At 34.2% G+C, this 23,109-nt stretch overlaps 1 protein-coding gene across 1 annotated transcript; it reads left to right on the plus strand.

Annotated features, from left to right (window-relative positions):
- The first annotated feature begins 4,676 nt into the window (after positions 1 to 4,676).
- Positions 4,677 to 21,606, plus strand: LOC138327649 (leucine-rich repeat-containing protein 74A-like). Its single transcript, XM_069273926.1, has 13 exons — positions 4,677 to 5,219; positions 7,501 to 7,857; positions 8,222 to 8,433; positions 9,796 to 9,903; positions 10,218 to 10,311; positions 11,361 to 11,410; positions 13,921 to 14,002; positions 14,284 to 14,369; positions 14,598 to 14,792; positions 18,770 to 18,862; positions 19,832 to 20,095; positions 20,366 to 20,451; positions 20,904 to 21,606. Exons 2-13 carry the CDS (start codon positions 7,596 to 7,598, stop codon positions 21,073 to 21,075), a joined length of 1,704 nt encoding a protein of 567 aa, XP_069130027.1. The 5' UTR covers positions 4,677 to 5,219; positions 7,501 to 7,595; the 3' UTR covers positions 21,076 to 21,606.
- Positions 21,607 to 23,109: the final 1,503 nt, after the last annotated feature.

The following is a 23,109-nucleotide window of genomic DNA, read 5'->3' on the forward strand; positions in this document are numbered from 1 at the left end:
CATTTATTGAGCTGAATGTAAGATATCAGTCATTTTGCGATTAATCTAACTACATTGTATGTAAAAAGAGGAGGGGGAAAGAATAAAATAAAATAACAGCTCACGCAAAAATATATTTCGATATATAGTATTATTTATAAGCTTCCTATCATTTATATTCAATAGAAATATTTGTACAAATATGTACATATATACTGTTCATCCGCAAGACTAAATGGTAATGTGTACACTGAATAGTAGCACTTCAGCACTACTCGAAAGTACGGCTACCTCGATAGAAACGATGTAAGGGAGCTAAATCAAGTTAAAAACATTCTGTGAGGACATCCAATGTGTACAGCAGATGTATAGCTTCTATATATGACATGATATGAGATGAATTTATATCTACTACACGAAGGATTTATCAACATATATGTCCTTGGCTACACGAATAGGCATGTAATAAAACTTGACAAATGGTTGGAAATAAATATTGATAATGAATGAAATTTACTCAAGAGATAAAATGTATTTCTTATGAAAAAAAATGATAGTTTGTTGTATTTTATTTTATTTTATTTTTGTTTAAAATTGTTGTTGGAATTTAATTTATGACTTTATATATCAAAATTGTTTAAATCATTGTTGGTTAAATATGTTATTGCTTCATCATCAAACATTCAATTACTAGTACATTATCAGAAATAAACATTCCAATGCGCTATTATATTACAGGCGTTATTATGACGACTGTACACTTCATTCCATGTCAAAATGCGCTCCAAGGTATTCATGTTCATGTTGTTTTATTCTCACAAAACATTATTTACATTTTACATACCATCAAACAAAATATCATAGCAATGTTTCACATTTATTTTGATGTATTTTTTTGTGATTCAAAAACATTAAATAAGTCAAGACCTAAATTTCTGTTGATGTTGTGTATGGAGTTGTACTGCCGAATCCTAAACTGAAGCATTAGACACGCACTCATTCCGTGGATCTATTTTACAATATGCCGAATAGCATAAAACAGATCAAATGGTATGTAGTGAACGGTTGATGCATTTTAAAGTTTATTTTAAGGTTTATATTCTAGAATCGAAATCATAAAATCAATTAAGTCTTTAATTTGTGAGCGTTGCTTCGTACCTATACTTGGTCAGGCATGGCTGAGTAGATCATAAGTACACAAGTCATGTTTTTAAATAAGAAATTAAGTTAATATAATTCTTAACTAAATGACGCCCATAGTGAGAGTTAATGGAATTATAATTAAGTTCAATATTAATCGTTTATCGTTTCTTTTTGTGACTTTAAGAAGAGTATTGAAAGGAAAATCATATCCTTTCTAATTTATCTTTCTTGCAAGAAATATATTACTTATCATAGAAGCACGACTCATACTTCCGGCTCTACGTTGTGTAAAAGATCATTGATTTCGCTAAATAAACAAAGGATTTGTCTGACTTAATCAATTAATATAAATGTTTATAGTTAAGTGCCGGCAATTGTAACTGATTAATTGTTTAACCGTTTTTAATATATATTTGAAAGGAAATGAAGTATCCAGAATCCACCACCATTATCCAATGGCTTTTAAATGCGTTTTTATGATTTCATATGCCACCAATTCACTGCAAGTTTTTACAGTTTCATCTTTAGCCATGCCGATTTCAGAATATCACCTCGGTATTTCAGTACGAATATCCGTGTTATATCTTTTAGCGTCAAAATTGTAATGAAGCCCAAAAACTACTGGTTTTGGTATGGTCGGGAAAATACCCACCTCAATATCGTATTTTAGTTTAATGCTTAATTCCACACATCAACCTTCACTTTTTTTCGTCTCGTCTTGGACCAACCAACCTTAGAAATCTCGAAAACGGATGCATATTCGGACTTGAAACACTGGACGCAACACTAAAAAATAAGAAATTGATAAATAGTCGGTTGCTTATTAAATTCTTACGGCAGTAAAGTCACACAGTTGATAAGGTTGTGATTAAGAGGCAGATATTGTTAAGGATAGATTATAGCAATTCAAGGGATATGGTCACCCAGAGCCCATTAAAATCTACAACGGAAAATCCTATGAGTTCAGTATGGAGTTCACGATGGACATTCTACCATGATACTTCAACTCCATAGACGCAAGGAAGAAATCCACGTTGGCCGATAGTTAGCCTCTGGGTATGCTGGCATTACCAACTTCTGTCATATTATTGGATTATCCTCATTGTCAACGAACGCAAATTAGAATAAACAAGGGCAGGAACTTGCTACACACAATCGCAAAGTAACTATTTAAAATGCGTAATGCTGTCAATGCATACAACGTCTCATTTCAAGGTATAAATGAACCTAAATTCATATTATTGCCATTTGAATCATATCCATCGTTATCGTTAATATATCGACTTAAAAGTCAATTAATCAAACGATACGCGTTATGTATATGGGAATTATACAACCTCAACGCGTCAATACACACTTCATTCGTTAGGGTGTAAATCAATGGCGACCGGAACCAGACTAGAAAGACCGTTTGATGTAAATGTCCCTACGGTATGGTGTAATTATTCACAATGCTGACTGGGATTTATATTTTCCAGTATGTATAATAATTCACTTTGGTATAGATTTTACTTCCGGCGGTACCCATTAACCTATACAGACGAGGGTCGGATAGGATGGGGAATTATACACACCAACTAAGGGTGCAATCGATTGGCGTAACGGGAGGGATCCAGATTCTATCAACTTCATGGAGCACATTTCCCGTCCATATGCCATGGTGCGATCAGTACATTACGACCAATGGAAAGATTCTTTCTACTTATTGGATACACTTTCATGTATATATATAGACAATCAGGAGGCTTTGTATAAGACGAGTATTTCCAGACATGGACAAAAGAATACTAGGTAGTCTTCAAATTTTAATAGGAGGAAGATGTTTCAGCCGTATATTAAAATGATTGATATAGTTGGATATCTGCATTAAAAAGGTCAATTCAAACAGAAAGGGGACAATGTGTTTAAGCCGCTGCATGGTATCGCAACAATTTAGTAACACTTTTGTTATCTTCCTTCGCTTCCATAGCAACAGGTATTAACATCATCTCAAATTCTAGTTATACAACTATTTATTGCGCTAGTTTCCATGGTTTATAATTCGAATATAGCTTCCAGACGCATGCATCACATCTACCTTTAATTTTACTGCAATATCATCAATTCACATGTGTCTAGCAAACCCCCTGTGGGACCACAAGGGTCATTAACAGGCAATTCATACCTTCAAATAGCTGTGATAATATTAAACGACCCGTTAATTAAACGCGTCTTGGTTGCAAGTTTGCACGTTTTTATTTCCTCCAAATGCATTACAAGCATATAACAATATTTCAGTCAATATATAAATGAATTATATATTTAATATAAGACATAATAATAACAATATTTCAGTCAATATACAAGATATGTTATCTGGTCACTTCCGAAGCTACAGTGGGACTGATGACAAATAACCATGCATGTAGAACAGAACTAAAGCAAATTTATCATTTCGTTACTTGCACAAAATATACTTCAAATTCAACGTCATTTTTATCACATAATGAACAAATTCTTTGATATATAGTAATAATGTGGTACGGTTGGTTTTGCGTTGATTAGAGTTTATAATAATTCGTTATAGGTCATGTGTCATTATTTCATGAGATTACGTGAGATATTCGTTTTTAGTATATCGTTTGTTATGTCATACTGATCGTTGTCAGGAATACAGGATAGGAAAGGGATCCCATCCCTGACTTATCTGGACGACATATATCTATAGTATTATAGATAATTGCGGTATGTAATGAGAATAGATATTTTCTACAATACAACTTCAGACATACCATAATTAGATTCCATACATATCACAATTGTGAAATCCAATAAAGAAAATTCAAAACAAGCATAAAAACGTTATCAAAGTAAGGTAGACTAGAAACATGTTAGCTATTTTATTTGGTTCTTTTCACGTGGGCGTGTCGTGTGCATGTCTGTTACAGTGGCAACTGTTCGATTCCTAATAACTATTTTCTTCCAAATAATTAAGATCATTTAAGATATCGATCCAGAACCGTTCTTGTTATTACATTTTTTTGTAATTGTAATTTCAAAACGTTGTTATCTTTTCAAAAGCCACATACTGGTACATACAAATTATAGGCTATAGAATTGAGTTACATGTATATTCAGGCTATGTTGTCAATTATCAATACTTGTAAAGTAGTTATTAAAGCTACCCGGAGATATTAACGATGACTTTAGTGGGGGTACTGATAAGATCAGCAAAATACATTAAATTATCTCCTATATAGTCACGCTAGCTCTGTATCTTCATTAAAGTCCAATATCGCTCGTCTTGTATGAAACGTACGGTCGATAGGCAGAACTATACCTCTCATAGTTAAGTTTTAAATATTTTAATTAAACTTCAGAAAACCTATTAAGCTCCTTTTTGTGGTCCAATACGTACAACATGTGACAGAAAATCATGATTGGTAGACAATATGGAGTTTTCGTTATGAATTTATAACCATATTTCATTGTTTACCTTACAAATAGCGTTTGCCTCACCAAGGTTTGAAAATTATGTAAAATCATTATGATGTCAACAATACCATGTCCGGTTGTAATGGAATGTATAGATCGACATGTAGCAGTAGCGTTGAAGGACTCGGTTAGCAATTTTATCCTGAATACGAATTGATTGCATCCACTTTGGGAACTTTTTATAGTTGTAATAATTACTATGCATTTTACGTGTACGGCGTATACCCGGCGTCGAGGTGAACATTACTTCACGACAGTCGTGCCACCATCGATTTGCAAGACACTTCAGATCGGCCTGCTAATGGTTTCACGTATAATGCTAATATTCTATTTACTCTGATCTACCGACAACAAAAGTAATATCTACCGTTGTTGATCCTCACTTGGCTTGATTTATAAATCTCTCTTGTTTCGAGAAGAGAGTGCTCTCGGGATAAGTGTTGCTCCACCGGTTATAAAAGGATGCGTAGGTATATCAACCCGGTTAGTGTTGACTGTTGTATTTACGTCAGAGCCGGGAGAAAGGGATCTAGTCAATATTGTAAATAACCTCACAATTGAAGGGGATCACCTTCACTGAATTATTTAGATGTACCACACGGACTCTAACTCATATACAAAGGGTAAGTACATACTTTGGTTTAGCTATAGTAGTTTTATATTCGTAGAAAAACCATTAAAGTGATAAATACAAATTGCATTTTGTATCATAAAGATTATGTTTTACTTAATAAATTATTACAACAATTTTATTCAAAGATATAAATTATTACAAACAATTAAATGAACATGTGTTTTATGTCTACTTTTTAGAGGACAGACCTTTGTCAAAAATTAATAAATTATTTTTGTATCATCTGATATCTTATTTGTTCTTTTATATTCGTGGAAACAGCTTTATAGTATTGATAACAAACTCGATACATTATGGTTCATAAACACTGATGAAACATTGTACGAGATGCACATCTATCGGCCTATGCAATTCTATGAAATTTGTTAATGGTTGAATCACCAGATTGATATGTTTTATGAAATTAGGCTTTTAGGTATTTAATGACTGAGCATGAATAATTAAGAGTTTTACCAACATAACCAAGAGCTTGTTTATATGTTTGGTCATTTCTATTTTATGAGCTGTTTTCTATGAAATCGTATTTATTTCTTACAGTTTAAACAGTAGGTTAACCATCAGACAATTAATCGGCATTGGTCAATACAGTGGGCCCACCTAATTTTAAATCGGTTATACATTTATTGAAATACTGCTTAATTTGAAATTAATTGTAATTAATGTTCACATACATCCATTGTCTTTCTCCTTGGATGAAATGTTCACCGATGACTTCGATACAACCTGGTTCCACTGTAATATATGAGCAATCGACATTTTTTCCATCATAATGATCTACATCTTTGTTTGATACAATATCAGACTGTACATTATCAGAACATAAACAACAATTTTAGAAATCATAAAAGATGTTATATTTTTTTTCAATAGCATTATGTATATATATAGTTTACTACCCGCCCTGAACTTGTGAATCATAAATCGTGGTAAGCCGTTTTATTATGTTTATCATTTAATATAGTGCTGTAAATGAATCATAACTCACAGTCTATTTGTGAAACAGTCACCTGACGTACGGCATGAAGTAGATCAGTGTTACTCAAGCATTAAAATATACGAACTTACCTGATGTCCATAATTTTGGACCGATTAATGTGAATCTAACAGTGTTCTTATTGAAATATTCAGTTGTGTTTTATGTATTAAATATATTGATACCGGTGATGTTTTTTTTATTATTTACATTGAATCTTGAAAGCAAATTACTAAGTTAAATCTGAAATTAAAAGTCTTTTCTCCATTATAAATTTTCGTAGAATAATGTAAAATGGAGCTTGCATTATCAATGGCATTACCATTTTCACAATGTTCCATGTGAGGGATATTTCCTAGTTTAAACTCTATTAACGTAAAATGGATCGTACCAGGTTGATAACCGACTGCGCTGCAGTCAATACAACCTAATAACTTAATACAATTTGTATTATTTCATTTCTGGTGTTGACCACGTTTACTATCCCTTTTTATCACTTTAATGAGTCACAAAGGAACGACTGAGATAAAGCTGTGATCTATCAATCATCATATTCTAAATTAATCTTGCTAGGTGGTATTTAAATATGTATTGGGCCCTCACAATCAACCTAATTTTGTACACATAAGATTTCTCCATATTCAATGGTTATAATGAAATGGCATCTATAAGAAATGGGTTAAGTATTTTTTATGTTTTGAGGAGAATATAGGACTCTTTCATATGTGGATATGAAGGATAAGAATATTCTACCCGAGGGTCACAAAATGCAGTAAAACCCGAGGCTTGCAGAGGGTTTTGCAACATTTTGTGATCCCGAGGGTAGAATATCCCTATCCTTCATATCCACTTATGAAAGAGTATTTTTCTTTCATACCTCGACGTTTTATTGCAATTTTACAGCTATAATTTCCCGCCATTTTGAAATAAATTTGAAGACATCCACGTCTGAAAGTCAATTTTTCATACATGAAAAATTACGTGATATTTTCAACAAAAATTCCGTTGTTTGCATCTATTATAGTAAAACCATTCAAGTATGTTAGAAAAAAATGTTAAAATTTTACCGAGGAAATAGAAATTTTTTGACGCCGTGACGTAACGAGGCTTTATTGCATGGGTAGCCACGCAATACAGCCTCAGGCGACATGAGCGTATTGCCCTAGACCAGCCAGTATTACACTCGCAGGTAGGAAAGAAATAAATATATTTAATGAATTGCTGGTCATTGACTCTGTACACCGTTCTCTCCTGCTGTAGAACTTATACAGTTTTATCAGTGAATTATATCTTTCAGGTACAACAAGTCATACGTTTCATATTATTTCACGCCTTATCAACAGTCAATGCCATTGTAATCAAGTGAGGATGGAAGTGGATTGTATGTGAAGAATGAACAAAAATAAGGAAAAGAGTGCAAAGAAATCTAAACTAAATTATGGCAAGGAGGAAAAAACGAAAAACATAAAAAAGAAAAATGAAAATGACACGTGGAAAAAAGATTCTAGTTGGAAGCCCGCCTTTATTACGGCTGGTGACAGAAAAGCTACAGTATTATCGAATAATGACGAGCTGGAGGAAGATGACGTAACTCAGGCAGGACGGATACTCAGTAGTTCAACTCCACTAGATCCTACCACTGACATATTTGATGGTATGGATATTTATTGTTATGGAATTTCATGAGATTAAAATATATACTTCTTTGATATCTGTTTTATATGTTCCTTTAAATAAATAGTTCCACGTGTCTATTGCAACAATGATCTAATGATGATGACATCATATCATTAACCTCCCAATTCAGGGTTGCAAACTGATCTCTTGAATCTTTGATAACACTATTTAATTATCCTTGGATAAACGATGATGATAACTACTTTACACACATGTCTTTTTTAATTCAATCAACTTCAATAAGGTCATTTTATATAGGTTGATTTTGTTTTCTTATCCATCTTAGTTGCACTTTCAGTTTTAGTGTATTTGTTGATGGTTTATATGTACTGTTTAATCAGATTTAGACTCCAGTATATTCTCCTCTGAGTCCGACGCCGGGTCACCTCCGCCTTCCGTAAGCATTTCACAGTCGGTTTACACAAAAGCATGTATCAAATTGGGCCTCGTTCCCTCAACATATTTCTTCAAGCATTTGACCGAGCTTGCCTTAGTGATGCCTCATCATGGGATAGGACCAAGAGGAGCCAAGGCTGTAGCGATAGCACTTGTAGTAAGTATTGTATTTATTCAAAACTATGTTGTTTTCAAACTCGAACATTTTGCGATAAAGTATGTGATTTTATGAATGTTTGTTTTCATAATTATTATATATATCTTAAAGATTTACGCGCCATAATTTCCGTACTCACTTTTGATATTTTGTTCACCACCGAAAATCATTATTTAAATTCTGTCTTGTTAATGATGTTTACACGGCTTGTCTGTCTATTTGAATTATTTCAAAGCTTTATTCATTAAACCTGATGGTTTTCAATAGATTACAAAAGAAAAAATAACATTAACTAAGAATTTCTAAGAAGGAATGTGTTTTTTGTTTTTACATTTTACTTTTGATATGATATCCAAACCTATTATAAACCATTTTATTGTACTCCTACGCAGCAGTTATTTCACAAAATTTAATCGCACGCGCAAGTCAGTTGGTTGTGAGTATCTTTTTATCCACACGTGAATTTTATTAATAGTGAATAATCTGGGTTACAAAACGGTCTAATAAGTTTTGAAAAATATTAGTAAAAATCTGGTAATGATTATGATAAAAGGTTCAGACTAGTCCTCCGGACAAGCAGTTCATTAAACGCTAATTAAACGCAGAAATAATATTATCATCCTCGTCAATCAATACCCGCCTAGTTAAATAAATGCCACATGAAACCTTTCCAATTACACGAAATTAAACATAATCATAGGTATTTACTCTGTGATAGTTACCATTCAAACAATCAGTCATAATGTAATTATATACGGACAATTGTAATTACAGAGATTGTACTCCGGGGCACGGACCTTCCCGTCGGCTTGATGCTTGAAATACAGTCACATTTGACATACGAATTAACTCTAAGACGAACTTTTGCTGTTGTTAAATGGCATCTGCTTTCTATTATTATTACGCTTTCAGCACAGTTCTTTCCCAAAAGAATTGCTATCATAACATTCTTTTTAAATAACTTGTATATGTGTGATCTTTATATACGTGACGTGACTGACGTCGTAATACATACAAATTGTGTGACAAGTGAATAAGTAGTCAGCATGCACATGTGAAATTATCTAGAGATAAATTTAAACAAATGTGTATTAGTGCAAAGTGCTATAATATATATCTCTTTATGTTATCTGATTTTGAATTAAGTATCTATGATTAACATATGTCTTAATATATCAGAATTCCATGTTTTTAAAAATTACAACATTCTCTGATTTTATACATTTATACATTTATACATTTATACAATTTTATACAATTTATGCAATTTTGTATTTATCATTTTTATTTATTTATTTATTTTCGATTGATTGATTGATCGATTGATTGATTGATTGATTGATTATTTTTCGCATCCTAAAGCCAAACCAGTCTATACAAAAGCTCGACCTGTCCAGTAATGCTATAGAGAGTGAGGGACTAGCTCATATACTTGATATGTTATCGGGCAATATTTCTATTAAGGAGTTGGTGAGTACAACTTAATATAGACCAATTATATGTAGTATAATGTATAACCCACCATAGCAAAAGCATTGCTACTTCAACCAATCTTGGAAACACTTAAATTCTCCCACAATGTCAACAAATGGGGAAAAGCCATTCGTAATATGTAAAAAGCCCTTTAAGTCAGCATTTATTTCAAAATTCACATTAGAAATAAAACACAATAAAATTGATACACCAGACTTCTTCATTCTCTCTCATACTATATTTGTGAAAAAATGAAAGTACAATCCCAAAAACTTAAATTGGATTACAATCTGTCTTTCCTTTCTTTTCAGAATATATCAGGTAATGAGTTGCGTTCAGCAGGGGCCAAAATGCTGAAAGAAGATCTGTCTTCTCATCGATACATCACCAGTTTAGATATATCAGGTTGAGTATACATTATGATGAATATGTTTGATACATAAGACGAACAATACCAAATCAAGAAAAAGAAAGTAAAATTATGTGAAACCTATAAGATGCCTGCCGGCAGTAAGGAAAAGGGTTTAAATCACCTTAATATTAGTCAACAAAAAATGGTATTTGTGTATATGCCCATACCCATATTCCGATACGATATACTAAAAATAGATTTAACAACAATGTAAAAACACAAACACAACAATAGCTAGTTACCTGTAGGTATGTCAATATTTCTGTAAAATATAATTTTTATATGTGTTTGTTATTCAGAAATAGTTATTAATAGTTATAAATAGGCATAGTTATTAATGATCATAACGAACAGTTTTGATAACAGGATGCAATGAACAAGTGGTGTTCAGGAAGAGACCTAATTAAAGTTCTTTCCCGTTCCTGAGGTAAAAATAAGATAAAGAGCAGGAATCGACTGACGACCGCGTATGTGCCATTATCTCGGCTGATAACTAAAATAATAGCCGTCTTGTTTTATAGTTCACCAAGATATTGGACATTAGTAGCCGTCCCGGTCAATGAATAATTGATTAATAATTCCATTGTTCTTCTCCGGTTTTATACATTGATCGGACTGTAGGTCGCAGAAGTGTCACCTTTAGTGTTCGTATACAAACAACTGGCTGTGATACCGTCATTGATCGGTAATATTTGTTTACAATTAAAATGAGAATGTGGTGTTATGGAAGCTTGACTTTTGTTCATGGTGTTTATCAGTATTATCACTGGTAATGTGATTCGAGATGAAAGAATTGTTTTTATGACACCTGATTTCTATATATGTCACATGTGTTTTGAGCAGTATAGGTCTATTGTCTGTGAACAATTAATGATTGGCATTGTCTTCTTAGTGATGCAGTAGTATATAACAGTATATAAAAATGAAGTATTTTAACCTTCTTCTTTGCAATGAATGCTTTAATAATGCATATACATGACAGCTGGTCGATAACCATTTCTAACTACATTTTGTATGCAATGAAAACCTAACTGAATTTCAGCTAATGGTTTCAATGAAAAGGACGCTGAGGAAATTGCCGATTTACTCATTGTAAGTAACATTTATTTCACACGTTGTTTCACACTACATTTACTCTGTACAAAAACTGTTAAATGAACTAATTGCAGTACATGGTAATCAATTGATGGTGCAGATTTTTTTTTAAATATTTTCATTCATAAGTATTCGAAGTATTGATTTTCTTAACTACTGACACTTTGAAATATTCGGCTTTACATTCTTCACTTAATGGTATCTACACTCTAAATCCATCAAATGTACAAAGACATAATGTTCTGTATAGCGGTGTTATCTATATCACAGGTTAATATGTGTACATATGTTGCATTAGTACATCACGTGACGGAATACCGGATTCTGATTGGCTACACACATGGGTACTATTTGCAATAGTGCCCGGGCCAGCGGGCACTATCGAAGTGGCGCGAAATTGAACGTGAATGTATTGCGACGTCACCATTACATGACGTCATTATTAACGTTGCGCTTCGACCTAGACGTCAAGATGGCGAACAGGCTGTTGGTTGCGGGGATTTAAACCAAAAATGTTGCTTTTTTCTGAAGACAGTTCACTCATTGATCTACTTTTAATTTTCATGAAGCTGAATCCCGTTTAATTTAGATTTTAGATTTTATTAATACACTCTGGAAACACCTCTGTGTGCCACAAGAGGTCAATTTATACAAAACATACATGATAGACAGGGTAACTGATAGTACTGTGTGAACATAATACACTCAAGCATACATATCCGTGTATGAAATATTTTACGTACATTGGAGAGTATAATGAATGGTCATCGTAAGTTATGTATGATTGAAGTATAAACAACAACCATAGCAATATTTTAATATTATAATGGTATATGCTTAATACTTCATATCATTGACCTTTAGCGTAGCCATAGCAGTATAATACAATTGCATAACCACTAAAATATTTTAATTTTACTTAAGTTCATACTTTTAGCTTTAATAGAACTTGAGCGCTTAATACTTTGTACAGAGTATAAATAGATTGAACATATACATGTAGTAGTTATACAATTGTATATTCAATGCTATATCATATAACATATATAATCAGATATATCACAACATAATAAGAAGTAATAACATACATGTAATATAAATGCAGGTGTATGTAACAGGCACACTGTACTTTTATATCAATTTAAAATACATAACTGTTCTATTTGTTTAAGAAAATAACTCACTCTCGTTAATAGAGTTCGATTACAGATTTCAAACATGCCTCCCATTTTTAATAAACTTGGATTTGTATAATAGTATTGTGGAATATATTTATGCCTGATATTAGTTACACTTGCATTACTACACTGAAACAATAAGTATATTCATCTCCAATACCGTTATTACATAGTAAACAAATACGGTTATCACGTGGTATACCAGCCCATCTACCAGTTTCAATAGGAAATTTTAAATTCGAGGTTCTAAATTTACTAATAATAACACGTTCTTTGAAATCAAGCTTTACTAAATATGGTTCAACTTTAAACTACTTTTTAAAGGTTGAGTAGAATTGTCCGCGAGACGATGTTTCAAGAATAGAATACCAATTTTGAATATATTGATCACATAAGCGTCGTTTTAGCAAGTTTTTAAACAAAGCTCTATTCATCGTACATGTATTTTGAAATGCCCATATATTGTTAAAACCTGTGTCATTAAGAAGTGATTTTATATGCCCAAGCCACTTAAATTCTGTAGTATCGTTTTCTTGCATTCTTAGTGTAAGGCGATAAAATACACTGGAGTGTTTATCTCCCCCTGTAATTAATTTGTGCTAAAACATTAACATCCGTACTTTGATTTCAATTTCTAAAGGAAATTTACCAAGTTAACTATAAAATTTGGAGTACTGTTTAGAAACAGCTTTCTGCGATTATTCATATGTTGTACTTTTAATGTAACATTGTGGCGTGGAAATGAAAAAAGCGTTGCGAAGTGTCGCTTGACATGCTTCTGATACGATGACATTAGGACGGGTCTCATGTGAGGGTGATGTACTAAACCCATTATGGCCTGGTTGGGATAGTGCCCTCGCCTTCGGCTCGAGCACTTTTCCATCCCTCGACAATACTATGAGGCAATAGTGCCCTCTCAACCAGGCCATAATAGATAAATAGAACTACGTTTGTGCGGGACTTGTATCTCCAGTGATGATAGGACGTCATTCTTTGTAATCTTTCTGGTGAATAACGTTAGCGCAGGATATCATCTTTTGACGTCATTTCAAAACCAATAGAAACAATAGTCCCACACAAACGTTATAGGGTAGCATTAGAAACTAGTTGTACTACACGGGCGTTCTTTATAGCATTTTTCACAGGTTACATTGTGTTTCTTTGGCTATTTGGGACCATTTGAAACATATTCTAATGAACAGGTGGTCTTTAAGCAGAGGTGGTCGCTAAGGCAGATTTAAATGTATGATTCATTCGAGTTCAATGCTGGCTGATTTTGTAAAGCGCTGGCGTTTTAAGTCGTGATTTAGATTGGATACGTACTTACAGGATAACTCTACTCTAAGACACCTGGCAGTAGGACACAATTCCTTCTCGGAGGGTGGGGGAGCAGCATTCGGAAAAGCATTAGGTGTGTATAGCAACTTCATGTAAATAGCCACTATCAATCTAGTTTTATAATAATATTATGAACAAAACTTGAAACATAAACTTATTTGAAATTACAAGTTGGTCTGTACTGTAGGAACGAACCTCGACCGCCATTTATCATCTCGTGGTTTCAAACAAAATACAGAGCATTTTTATGATAACATTCATTGTAGTAAGCATGAACGAATTTATAGAATCTTTGTCAGTCTATTGAACAATTATAAATCTCTATCTTATTTTGGCATTGTTTGGTTATTTCAGAGGAAAATTCCAGCCTTCAGTCATTAGATTTGCGATGGAATCATCTTCGACAAACTGGAGCTGTGTCTATATGTTGGGGATTATACGTACGTACTTACTCTGGATTACTGTTGTCATCAAAAGTAGAAATCCTAACTACTATCAATTAATAACAGAATTATGTATTCACATATTACATAATTATTCTTTTTTCAATTGCTTTATATAATGATTCTTTACTTATTTTCACCCGTGAAGCATTTTAAAGATTTTCTTGACATAGTGATAAACATGTGAATATTTTTCTTACAATGACATCTTTATATTGGTCTCAGAGCAACAACACACTGAAATCTCTAAATCTGTCGTGGAATGGGTTCGGTATGGAAGGATGCCATGAGATGGGGAAGGTCCTCATGCGGAATCGTGGCCTGACAGAGCTTGACCTGACGGCTAACCGTGTGGGACTGGACGCATTCCGGCAACTCCTCCGTGGGATCGTACGTAACCGGAAACTGCGCACTATTCGGGTACTATTACTTATTTATACTTTATGTTTGCTCATTTTCAAGGCAGATATCATTTAACTATTTCTCAATATTTTGCCGATCATGTTTAAATTATGCAGTAGTACATGTGTAGCAAAGTCAAACAAAATCGTAAAAATAGCAAACTCTCCTCCCGAAAAACCCGGCTGTACCGTATATCTTTAATGATAAGAATATTCATGTCAACATGCATCAAATAAAAGTGATTTTACTTGTAAATCAGAATCCCATTTAGGTTGGAAAAGGAAACAACTCTCACATGTAGGCTCTAGCTAAGATTTTTTTTCCGAATTAGTTATTAATTGTAGTTTATGTATGAATAAAATCATTTTAAAGCGCCAAATTTATAGCAAGTATCCAGTGTAATATTCAGAAATATAACAATTTAGCCACATTACCTTTATAAAAACGCTATGGTCCTACCAAAGCTGTTTTATGTTTAATCAATACTGTTAATGCATTGAATTAGAATTTGAATGGTGAAATGCTGTAGTCAGACGATAACAAGGGCATGTTGCTTTCAATCTAATAGCGTATCTTAGCTGTAGAAATTGAATGGTGAAATGCTGTAGTCAGACGATAACAAGGGCATGTTGCTTTCAATCTTATAGCGTACCTTAGCTGTAGAAATTGAATGGTGAAATGTTGTAGTCAGACGATAACAAGGGCATGTTGCTTTCAATCTTATAGCGTATCTTAGCTGTAGAATTTGAATGGTGAAATGCTGTAGTCAGACGATAACAAGGGCATGTTGCTTTCAATCTTATAGCGTATCTTAGCTGTAGAATTTGAATGGTGAAATGCTGTAGTCAGACGATAACAAGGGCATGTTGCTTTCAATCTTATAGCGTATCTTAGCTGTAGAATTTGCAATAGAATTTGAATGGTGAAATGCTGTAGTCAGACGATAACAAGGGCATGTTGCTTTCAATCTTATAGCGTATCTTAGCTGTAGAATTTGAATGGTGAAATGCTGTAGTCAGACGATAACAAGGGCATGTTGCTTTCAATCTTTATAGCGTATCTTAGCTGTAGAATTTGAATGGTGAAATGCTGTAGTCAGACGATAACAAGGGCATGTTGCTTTCAATCTTATAGCGTATCTTAGCTGTAGAAATTGAATGGTGAAATGCTGTAGTCAGACGATAACAAGGGCATGTTGCTTTCAATCTTATAGCGTATCTTAGCTGTAGAATTTGAATGGTGAAATGCTGTAGTCAGACGATAACAAGGGCATGTTGCTTTCAATCTTATAGCGTATCTTAGCTGTAGAATTTGAATGGTGAAATGCTGTAGTCAGACGATAACAAGGGCATGTTGCTTTCAATCTTATAGCGTACTTAGCTGTAGAATTGAATGGTGAAATGCTGTAGTCAGACGATAACAAGGGCATGTTGCTTTCAATCTTATAGCGTATCTTAGCTGTAGAATTTGAATGGTGAAATGCTGTAGTCAGACGATAACAAGGGCATGTTGCTTTCAATCTTATAGCGTATCTTAGCTGTAGAATTTGAATGGTGAAATGCTGTAGTCAGACGATAACAAGGGCATGTTGCTTTCAATCTTATAGCGTATCATAGCTGTAGCTGTTGCTGTAGAATTTGAATGGTGAAATGCTGTAGTCAGACGATTAACAAGGGCATGTTGCTTTCAATCTTATAGCGTATCTTAGCTGTAGAATTTGAATGGTGAAATGCTGTAGTCAGACGATAACAAGGGCATGTTGCTTTCAATCTTATAGCGTATCTTAGCTGTAGAATTTGAATGGTGAAATGCTGTAGTCAGACGATAACAAGGGCATGTTGCTTTCAATCTTATAGCGTATCTTAGCTGTAGAATTTGAATGGTGAAATGCTGTAGTCAGACGATAACAAGGGCATGTTGCTTTCAATCTTATAGCGTATCTTAGCTGTAGAATTTGAATGGTGAAATGCTGTAGTCAGACGATAACAAGGGCATGTTGCTTTCAATCTTATAGCGTATCTTAGCTGTAGAATTTGAATGGTGAAATGCTGTAGTCAGACGATAACAAGGGCATGTTGCTTTCAATCTTATAGCGTATCTTAGCTGTAGAAATTGAATGGTGAAATGCTGTAGTCAGACGATAACAAGGGCATGTTGCTTTCAATCTTATAGCGTATCTTAGCTGTAGAATTTGAATGGTGAAATGCTGTAGTCAGACGATAACAAGGGCATGTTGCTTTCAATCTTATAGCGTATCTTAGCTGTAGAATTTGAATGGTGAAATGCTGTAGTCAGACGATAACAAGGGCATGTTGCTTTCAATCTTATAGCGTATCTTAGCTGTAGAATTTGAATGGTGAAATGCTGTAGTCAGACGATAACAAGGGCATGTTGCTTTCAATCTTATAGCGTATCTTAGCTGTAGAATTTGAATGGTGAAATGCTGTAGTCAGACGATAACAAGGGCATGTTGCTTTCAATCTTATAGCGTATCTTAGCTGTAGAATTTGAATGGTGAAATGCTGTAGTCAGACGATAACAAGGGCATGTTGCTTTCAATCTTATAGCGTATCTTAGCTGTAGAATTTGAATGGTGAAATGCTGTAGTCAGACGATAACAAGGGCATGTTGCTTTCAATCTTATAGCGTATCTTAGCTGTAGAATTGAATGGTGAAATGCTGTAGTCAGACGATAACAAGGGCATGTTGAGCGTATCTTAGCTGTAGAATTGAATGGTGAAATGCTGTAGTCAGACGATAACAAGGGCATGTTGCTTTCAATCTTATAGCGTATCTTAGCTGTAGAATTTGAATGGTGAAATGCTGTAGTCAGACGATAACAAGGGCATGTTGCTTAATCTTTTAATGCATTTGGTAGATGGAAATAGCATCTTGATATTATGATATATGCTGTAGCGTGCTGTAGAAACCGGGGTCTCTAATATGGCCCTGCGTATCAACCACCTTAAGAAACATTGATTAAAAACATGGAAATCAAGCGTGAATGCTGTTTATCCCGAGGTCGGGCGACGGGAACGAATAACCTGAAATATGCTAAACATCGATTCATGATTTCGTGTATGTACGATAACAAACAAATTAAGAATTAATCAATTATAGCGTCTGACTCAGCAATAATTTTGATACATATTGGTGAGAGACTCACAGCTGTATCAACGATGCCGGAAGCAACTGAGAAGCGGGGCTGCTTTATAAATCAAGGTGATAAACGATGTCAGTGTGTTAGAGGAAATACATTCAGGATTGACCGGCCTATGGTTATCACACTGTAGTTAATGCACACAATCGATTCTGTTATCAATAATGTACCTTAACACTGAATTTGTCATTCGAGATGGTAGCTATAAATGCAAGGTAACGATGTATCTAGGGCGTTTTTTCAGTTTCTGTGAGGAAATCTACAATTTCCTAAAAAAAACAATTGTGCAAAATTTATATTTATCGTTCAAACAGTTTCTCCAGTGCGGGGTCATTTGCGGGGCACACTAAATGGCTTTTATATAAACCTTTGATTTCATCATATTCCCCTCAAATAGAAATTAATTCGTACCTTGATAGGTATGGGGCATTTGTTGTTTGTAGGTTTGTTTTATAACTGCATTTAGAACATCCACTTAAAACATAAAAACAAAAGCTTTCATAACCTTAAAAGATTTCTTAAAATCAATATCGGGAAGAACATTACGTGCAATTCTTTTGTGTTTGTATTCCATACTTAACCATCTATTTACGAAGCCCTGTGTCAACATTTCACGCTTTTTATGGAGATATGCACTTATTATTTATTCTATAGTGTTTAAGACCAAATAATAGTCTTACATGTAGATATTAATCAATCCCATTTTGTCCCTCTCTGTTTGTTCAGGATAACTAAACAAACTCCTATAAATAAACGTACATTAAAAACCATCGATTGCATATCATATAAAGTATATTTGTGTATTGCTTATTTAAATGTACTTCTGCTTTTAAAGATTGGCATTAACCCTATTACAACGGACGGTGCGACGGCTATCCTAAGGGCGGTGTGTGCATCGGACTCCAATCTGACAGAAATCGATATGACGGTATACGTAGCTCTTATAACTATATATTGTCCCAACAATGTACCAATTTTAAAGCAATATAAATGAAATTAATATGTTCAATCACCGAAAAAGAAAATGTATAATCGTAGAAAGTGTCTTAAAAGCAATAATAACATAAGAAAATATAAGATGAGGGATAACTCCAAACAAATTAAATTTGTCAATGATAGTCAACTAACGTGCGGTAATTAGGACGACGGCGGAAAACTTAGGGCCACCCGCGTTTTGAAAAATAATAATTGATTTAATCTATTCACATTGTTCAAAAGGTTATGATAAGTAAAATATATTAGCGGTTAAGCTAATAATTTACATTTCAAAACATAAAAGCCATTTCGGAAAGGCAGTGACTTCACGTTCAAATTAATAGTCGCGAATAAAATGGAACAAATAATAAGATAACATGCATAACTTGTAACTGTGTTTCCCGTTATATTGGAAACAAAACGTTCGTCCTGCGACATCAAGCAGTAATACGAAATTAGATGAAGCAAGTTAGTGCGTGAACTTATAGTAACGTAACTTGAGGAACTGGGTAACGCATATTAAGCTCTAAATATAATTTCCAGTCTTTGATGACTGCCAAATTGGTTCTTTGTGTCGAGATTTTAGCTTCAAACGTTTTAGTGTTTCAAAATAACTTTTTTCAAAGTATTGCTCGATATGAGGAAACAATAAATGTAATTACACAAAGCAATATACTGTCTTACCATCACATAAAATGGAAATACATATAAGACAGTAAGTCTTGTCAATAAACACAAATTTAGTGGTTGAATTATAAACGTTGGGCACTACAGAAATACTTTCTTTGCATAATTGCTAGGGATATGATCTTTTAATTTCATTTTCTTTTTCAAAATGTAGTAAAATGGACCGTGGTTTTATTGCGAAATGTTTGCAGCTTTGTGATACATATAAATTGATCTAACGTTTGTAATATCACAGGATGTTTCGGTCGACAATGATTTCGTATCACTACTAAACGAGGTTCAGAAACAACGACAAATGAAGGTGACGTACGGAAACCTGTTACGTCACGACGAGATACGACGCGGGAACGCGAGCTGGGTGTTGGACAGTGACGACCCAGTAGCCATCTTGTTTGAGTACATGAAGCAGAAGAACTTGCGTCTGATCGATCTGCTCCACAACCTGGACAAGGACAACAGCGAGACACTGTCCAGGGACGAACTACAGCTGGGACTCTCGGTGAGTACGAGAACAATGAACAGTTAATAAAAACAAAATTTGAAAAAAAAGTTTATTATTAAAAAAATGCATCGGCATAAGGTCAAATTAATGTCACACCTCAGGTTGGGCCTGGTAGGTATTTACGTCTGATTAGCAGAGTGAAATGATTAGCCAATCCATCCCGGCTATGTTCTATGTTAATGACAATCTTCATAATCTTGGCTCACAAGTTAAAGCTAAGATTCAAGCGAAATCTCTTTAACAGAATGCTTTATTTGTAATTTTCAGAATAACGACATCCCTCTTAGCAGTCGGTCTTTGGACATTTTGATGAAACGACTGGACACAAACTGTGATGGACACATCACCTTCGAGTAAGCAGTTCTGCAATACATGATCGTTTCACTTTAACTTATAAGCTTCATGTGAAATAGTGGAGATATCAACAAAAATTAGGGCATAAATTTATCACTGGTTTACTTCACCAACAGACATATTGGTTACATAATGCATTACATTGTATACATTCCTACATTCTAATACATTACTGTTTCTTTCTCCTTAAAATGAATGCTTTCTCCATGATGTGCGGTGCATATTTGGGGGAAAAAAGTGACACCGGATATCTGAGGATTTTATAAAAGTTCATTGGGGGAAAGTTGAGAGTTGTAGTTTCCCGTGAATCTCCCAGCGACTTTGCCATTGAATTGCATTGAGTATGATTATATTGAAATGTCATAGCTAAAACATATGACCATTTCTTACTTTTAAACTCATACATTTTTGCAAAGATTGTACTAATGTACGTCCTTTTTTTTCTTACCAGAGAGTTGGCTGCAAAGCATAAAGAGTACGTCCGAAGAGCGACACGGTTGCGTGTGCAGGCTGACGAAAGTCTCAGTCACTACAAGAATTTTGACAAACTGGAGCAGATCCGAGAGGCGGTCAAACTGAAAATAGCTCTCAGTGTTACTGTTAGACCAAATAAAGGCACATAACATTGAGAATATTTATGTTAAACTGTAACCAATGGACGGTCGATTTAGACTTGTTCTGATTTTAATTAACAGTACAATTGATGTTGGTAAAGACTCTTAGTTTTAACTATGGGGCCGTGTTTTTGATAATGCATTACATATCGTGAAATTACCTATCCCATCACCGCACATCAACTATGGATTGAAAAACGTGATTAAAATAATTGATGCATGTGAAAAACTAAGCTGTTATAATATTCGTGCGTGTACGATCCTTGACTATTTATCAACTTGGTTGTTCCAACAAGATTTTTCTTTTACTATTTGATACGTTTCCATTGAAGAGTATTGTAACTTATTTTGTGATGGCACATTTTACATTTGCGTTTGTTATAAAAGTATACAGTATCTTACATTTAAAACCATTAACTTAATATTGATTTGTCAATCATTGTATCTTATTAACCCGTTATCATTCAATGTTACGCGATCATTGTTCATGGTCATTTACATATTGAACGTTTTCAAATAAATTGTTAAGTGAATCATGCAGCTGAATCGTGAGCGTTGTATTTACGTCGAGGGTACAAGTCAACAGGATATGAATAATTTGGTAAACTCCTGATAGAAATTGCGCTCTAGAAGAGTAAGTATTTTGCGTCAGTTGCATAACGGTCCAAACTAAGATTCAAGTGGCAACAATATTAATGGTAAAACAATATTTATATTGCATAAAGAAAAGCGAAATTTTCTGTGAGATTTAGAAGGGACTACGGTATGTAAAAAACGACTGGAATGACAGTGATATCAAAAGTTAAAACAAAATGCACGTAATAAGAGGATTTGTAAGTTTTGACCAAAATCACCTTTAACATTGAATGTTTGAAAGAAACTGAAGTTTATTTTAAAGTGAATATACCCTGATCCATACAATTAGGATGATCGGGTGGTGTAGTGGTTAAGCCGCTCGCCTTTCACCTAGCCGGCCGGGGTTCGATACCCGGCACGGTGGTGAAAAGGTTAGGGGTCACCTGCACGATCACGTGGGTTTTCTCCGGGCACTCTGGTTTCCTCCCACACTAAGACCCCTCGCGCTCACATCCGGGCCATCGAAAGTGATTTGCATAAGTTGTGTAACTTGTTTCGTAATCTATGTAAAAGAAATAAAGTTTATATTTTTATACATCCCTACAATCATTAGAATATGATAATAAAGCTTGAATCTACCATAATATATCAACGGACGTTACAAATTGCACATACGACATCCTCGAATCAAAGTATGAATAAGATAAGATGACAGGTTTATGAGCTATAATCATCTTAACTTTGTTAAACAGAGAGGTTGATGATGAATTACACCATAACAGAAAATCGGGTTCCTACAGACTAATAATTCTGATCTCTCGGTATTCCGCTCCCGATCATAACAGGCGGAACGGAGCGAAGGGGAATAACTCTGATAGATCAGAATGGGGGCTGACAAGTAAAGAGAGTATATGGATTACAAGAGCGCCTGATAAAAACTACTACATAGTGATCACGTAAACAACACATTGATAATACAAACATCCTCTTTGGGGATTACAACATTACTTCTTCCACCCATGATCTTCAGTTGGTAGTCTCACTGTCATTATATCCACGCTGGACTATGTCATAGTAAAACGGAAGACGTTTTTTCCAGCTAAAACCAGTCATAAAATGCCGAAGTCTATTGTATTCTCTGTCTTTGAAAATATAGTAGAGGCTTAAATGTAACCAAACTTCCATATTTCATTTTCGACGGCCTTTATAGAACTGCATTGTATTTGTATCATTATGAGCACGCTGATCTATAATCATCACATCCATCGCCGTGTACTCATGTAACAGTTTAAACTTTTTTCATTTTGAAGAAAGCTGACGGATAGCATTAACAAACCAAATTATTTTTATATCGACAATGTATGCAGGTATATTTTGGGTATATTGACATATCGTGTGCCGATCGTCGCTAAGACGAGGACGAATATATTATATAACTGTAAAACACAACCAATCAAGCTAACAATG

Source organism: Argopecten irradians, chromosome 7 (genome assembly GCF_041381155.1).
Source record: "Argopecten irradians isolate NY chromosome 7, Ai_NY, whole genome shotgun sequence".
Classification (NCBI taxonomy): Eukaryota; Metazoa; Mollusca; class Bivalvia; order Pectinida; family Pectinidae; genus Argopecten; species Argopecten irradians.

What these genes read in the sequence shown, in the direction of transcription:
- LOC138327649 (XM_069273926.1), top strand. Translation starts at nt 7,596, where the DNA reads ATGAACAAAAATAAGGAAAAGAGTGCAAAGAAATCTAAACTAAATTAT. An exon ending in TACCACTGACATATTTGATG is followed by an intron (nt 7,858 to 8,221) that starts GTATGGATATTT and finishes CTGTTTAATCAG; the next exon opens with ATTTAGACTCCAGTATATTC. An exon ending in CTGTAGCGATAGCACTTGTA is followed by an intron (nt 8,434 to 9,795) that starts GTAAGTATTGTA and finishes CGCATCCTAAAG; the next exon opens with CCAAACCAGTCTATACAAAA.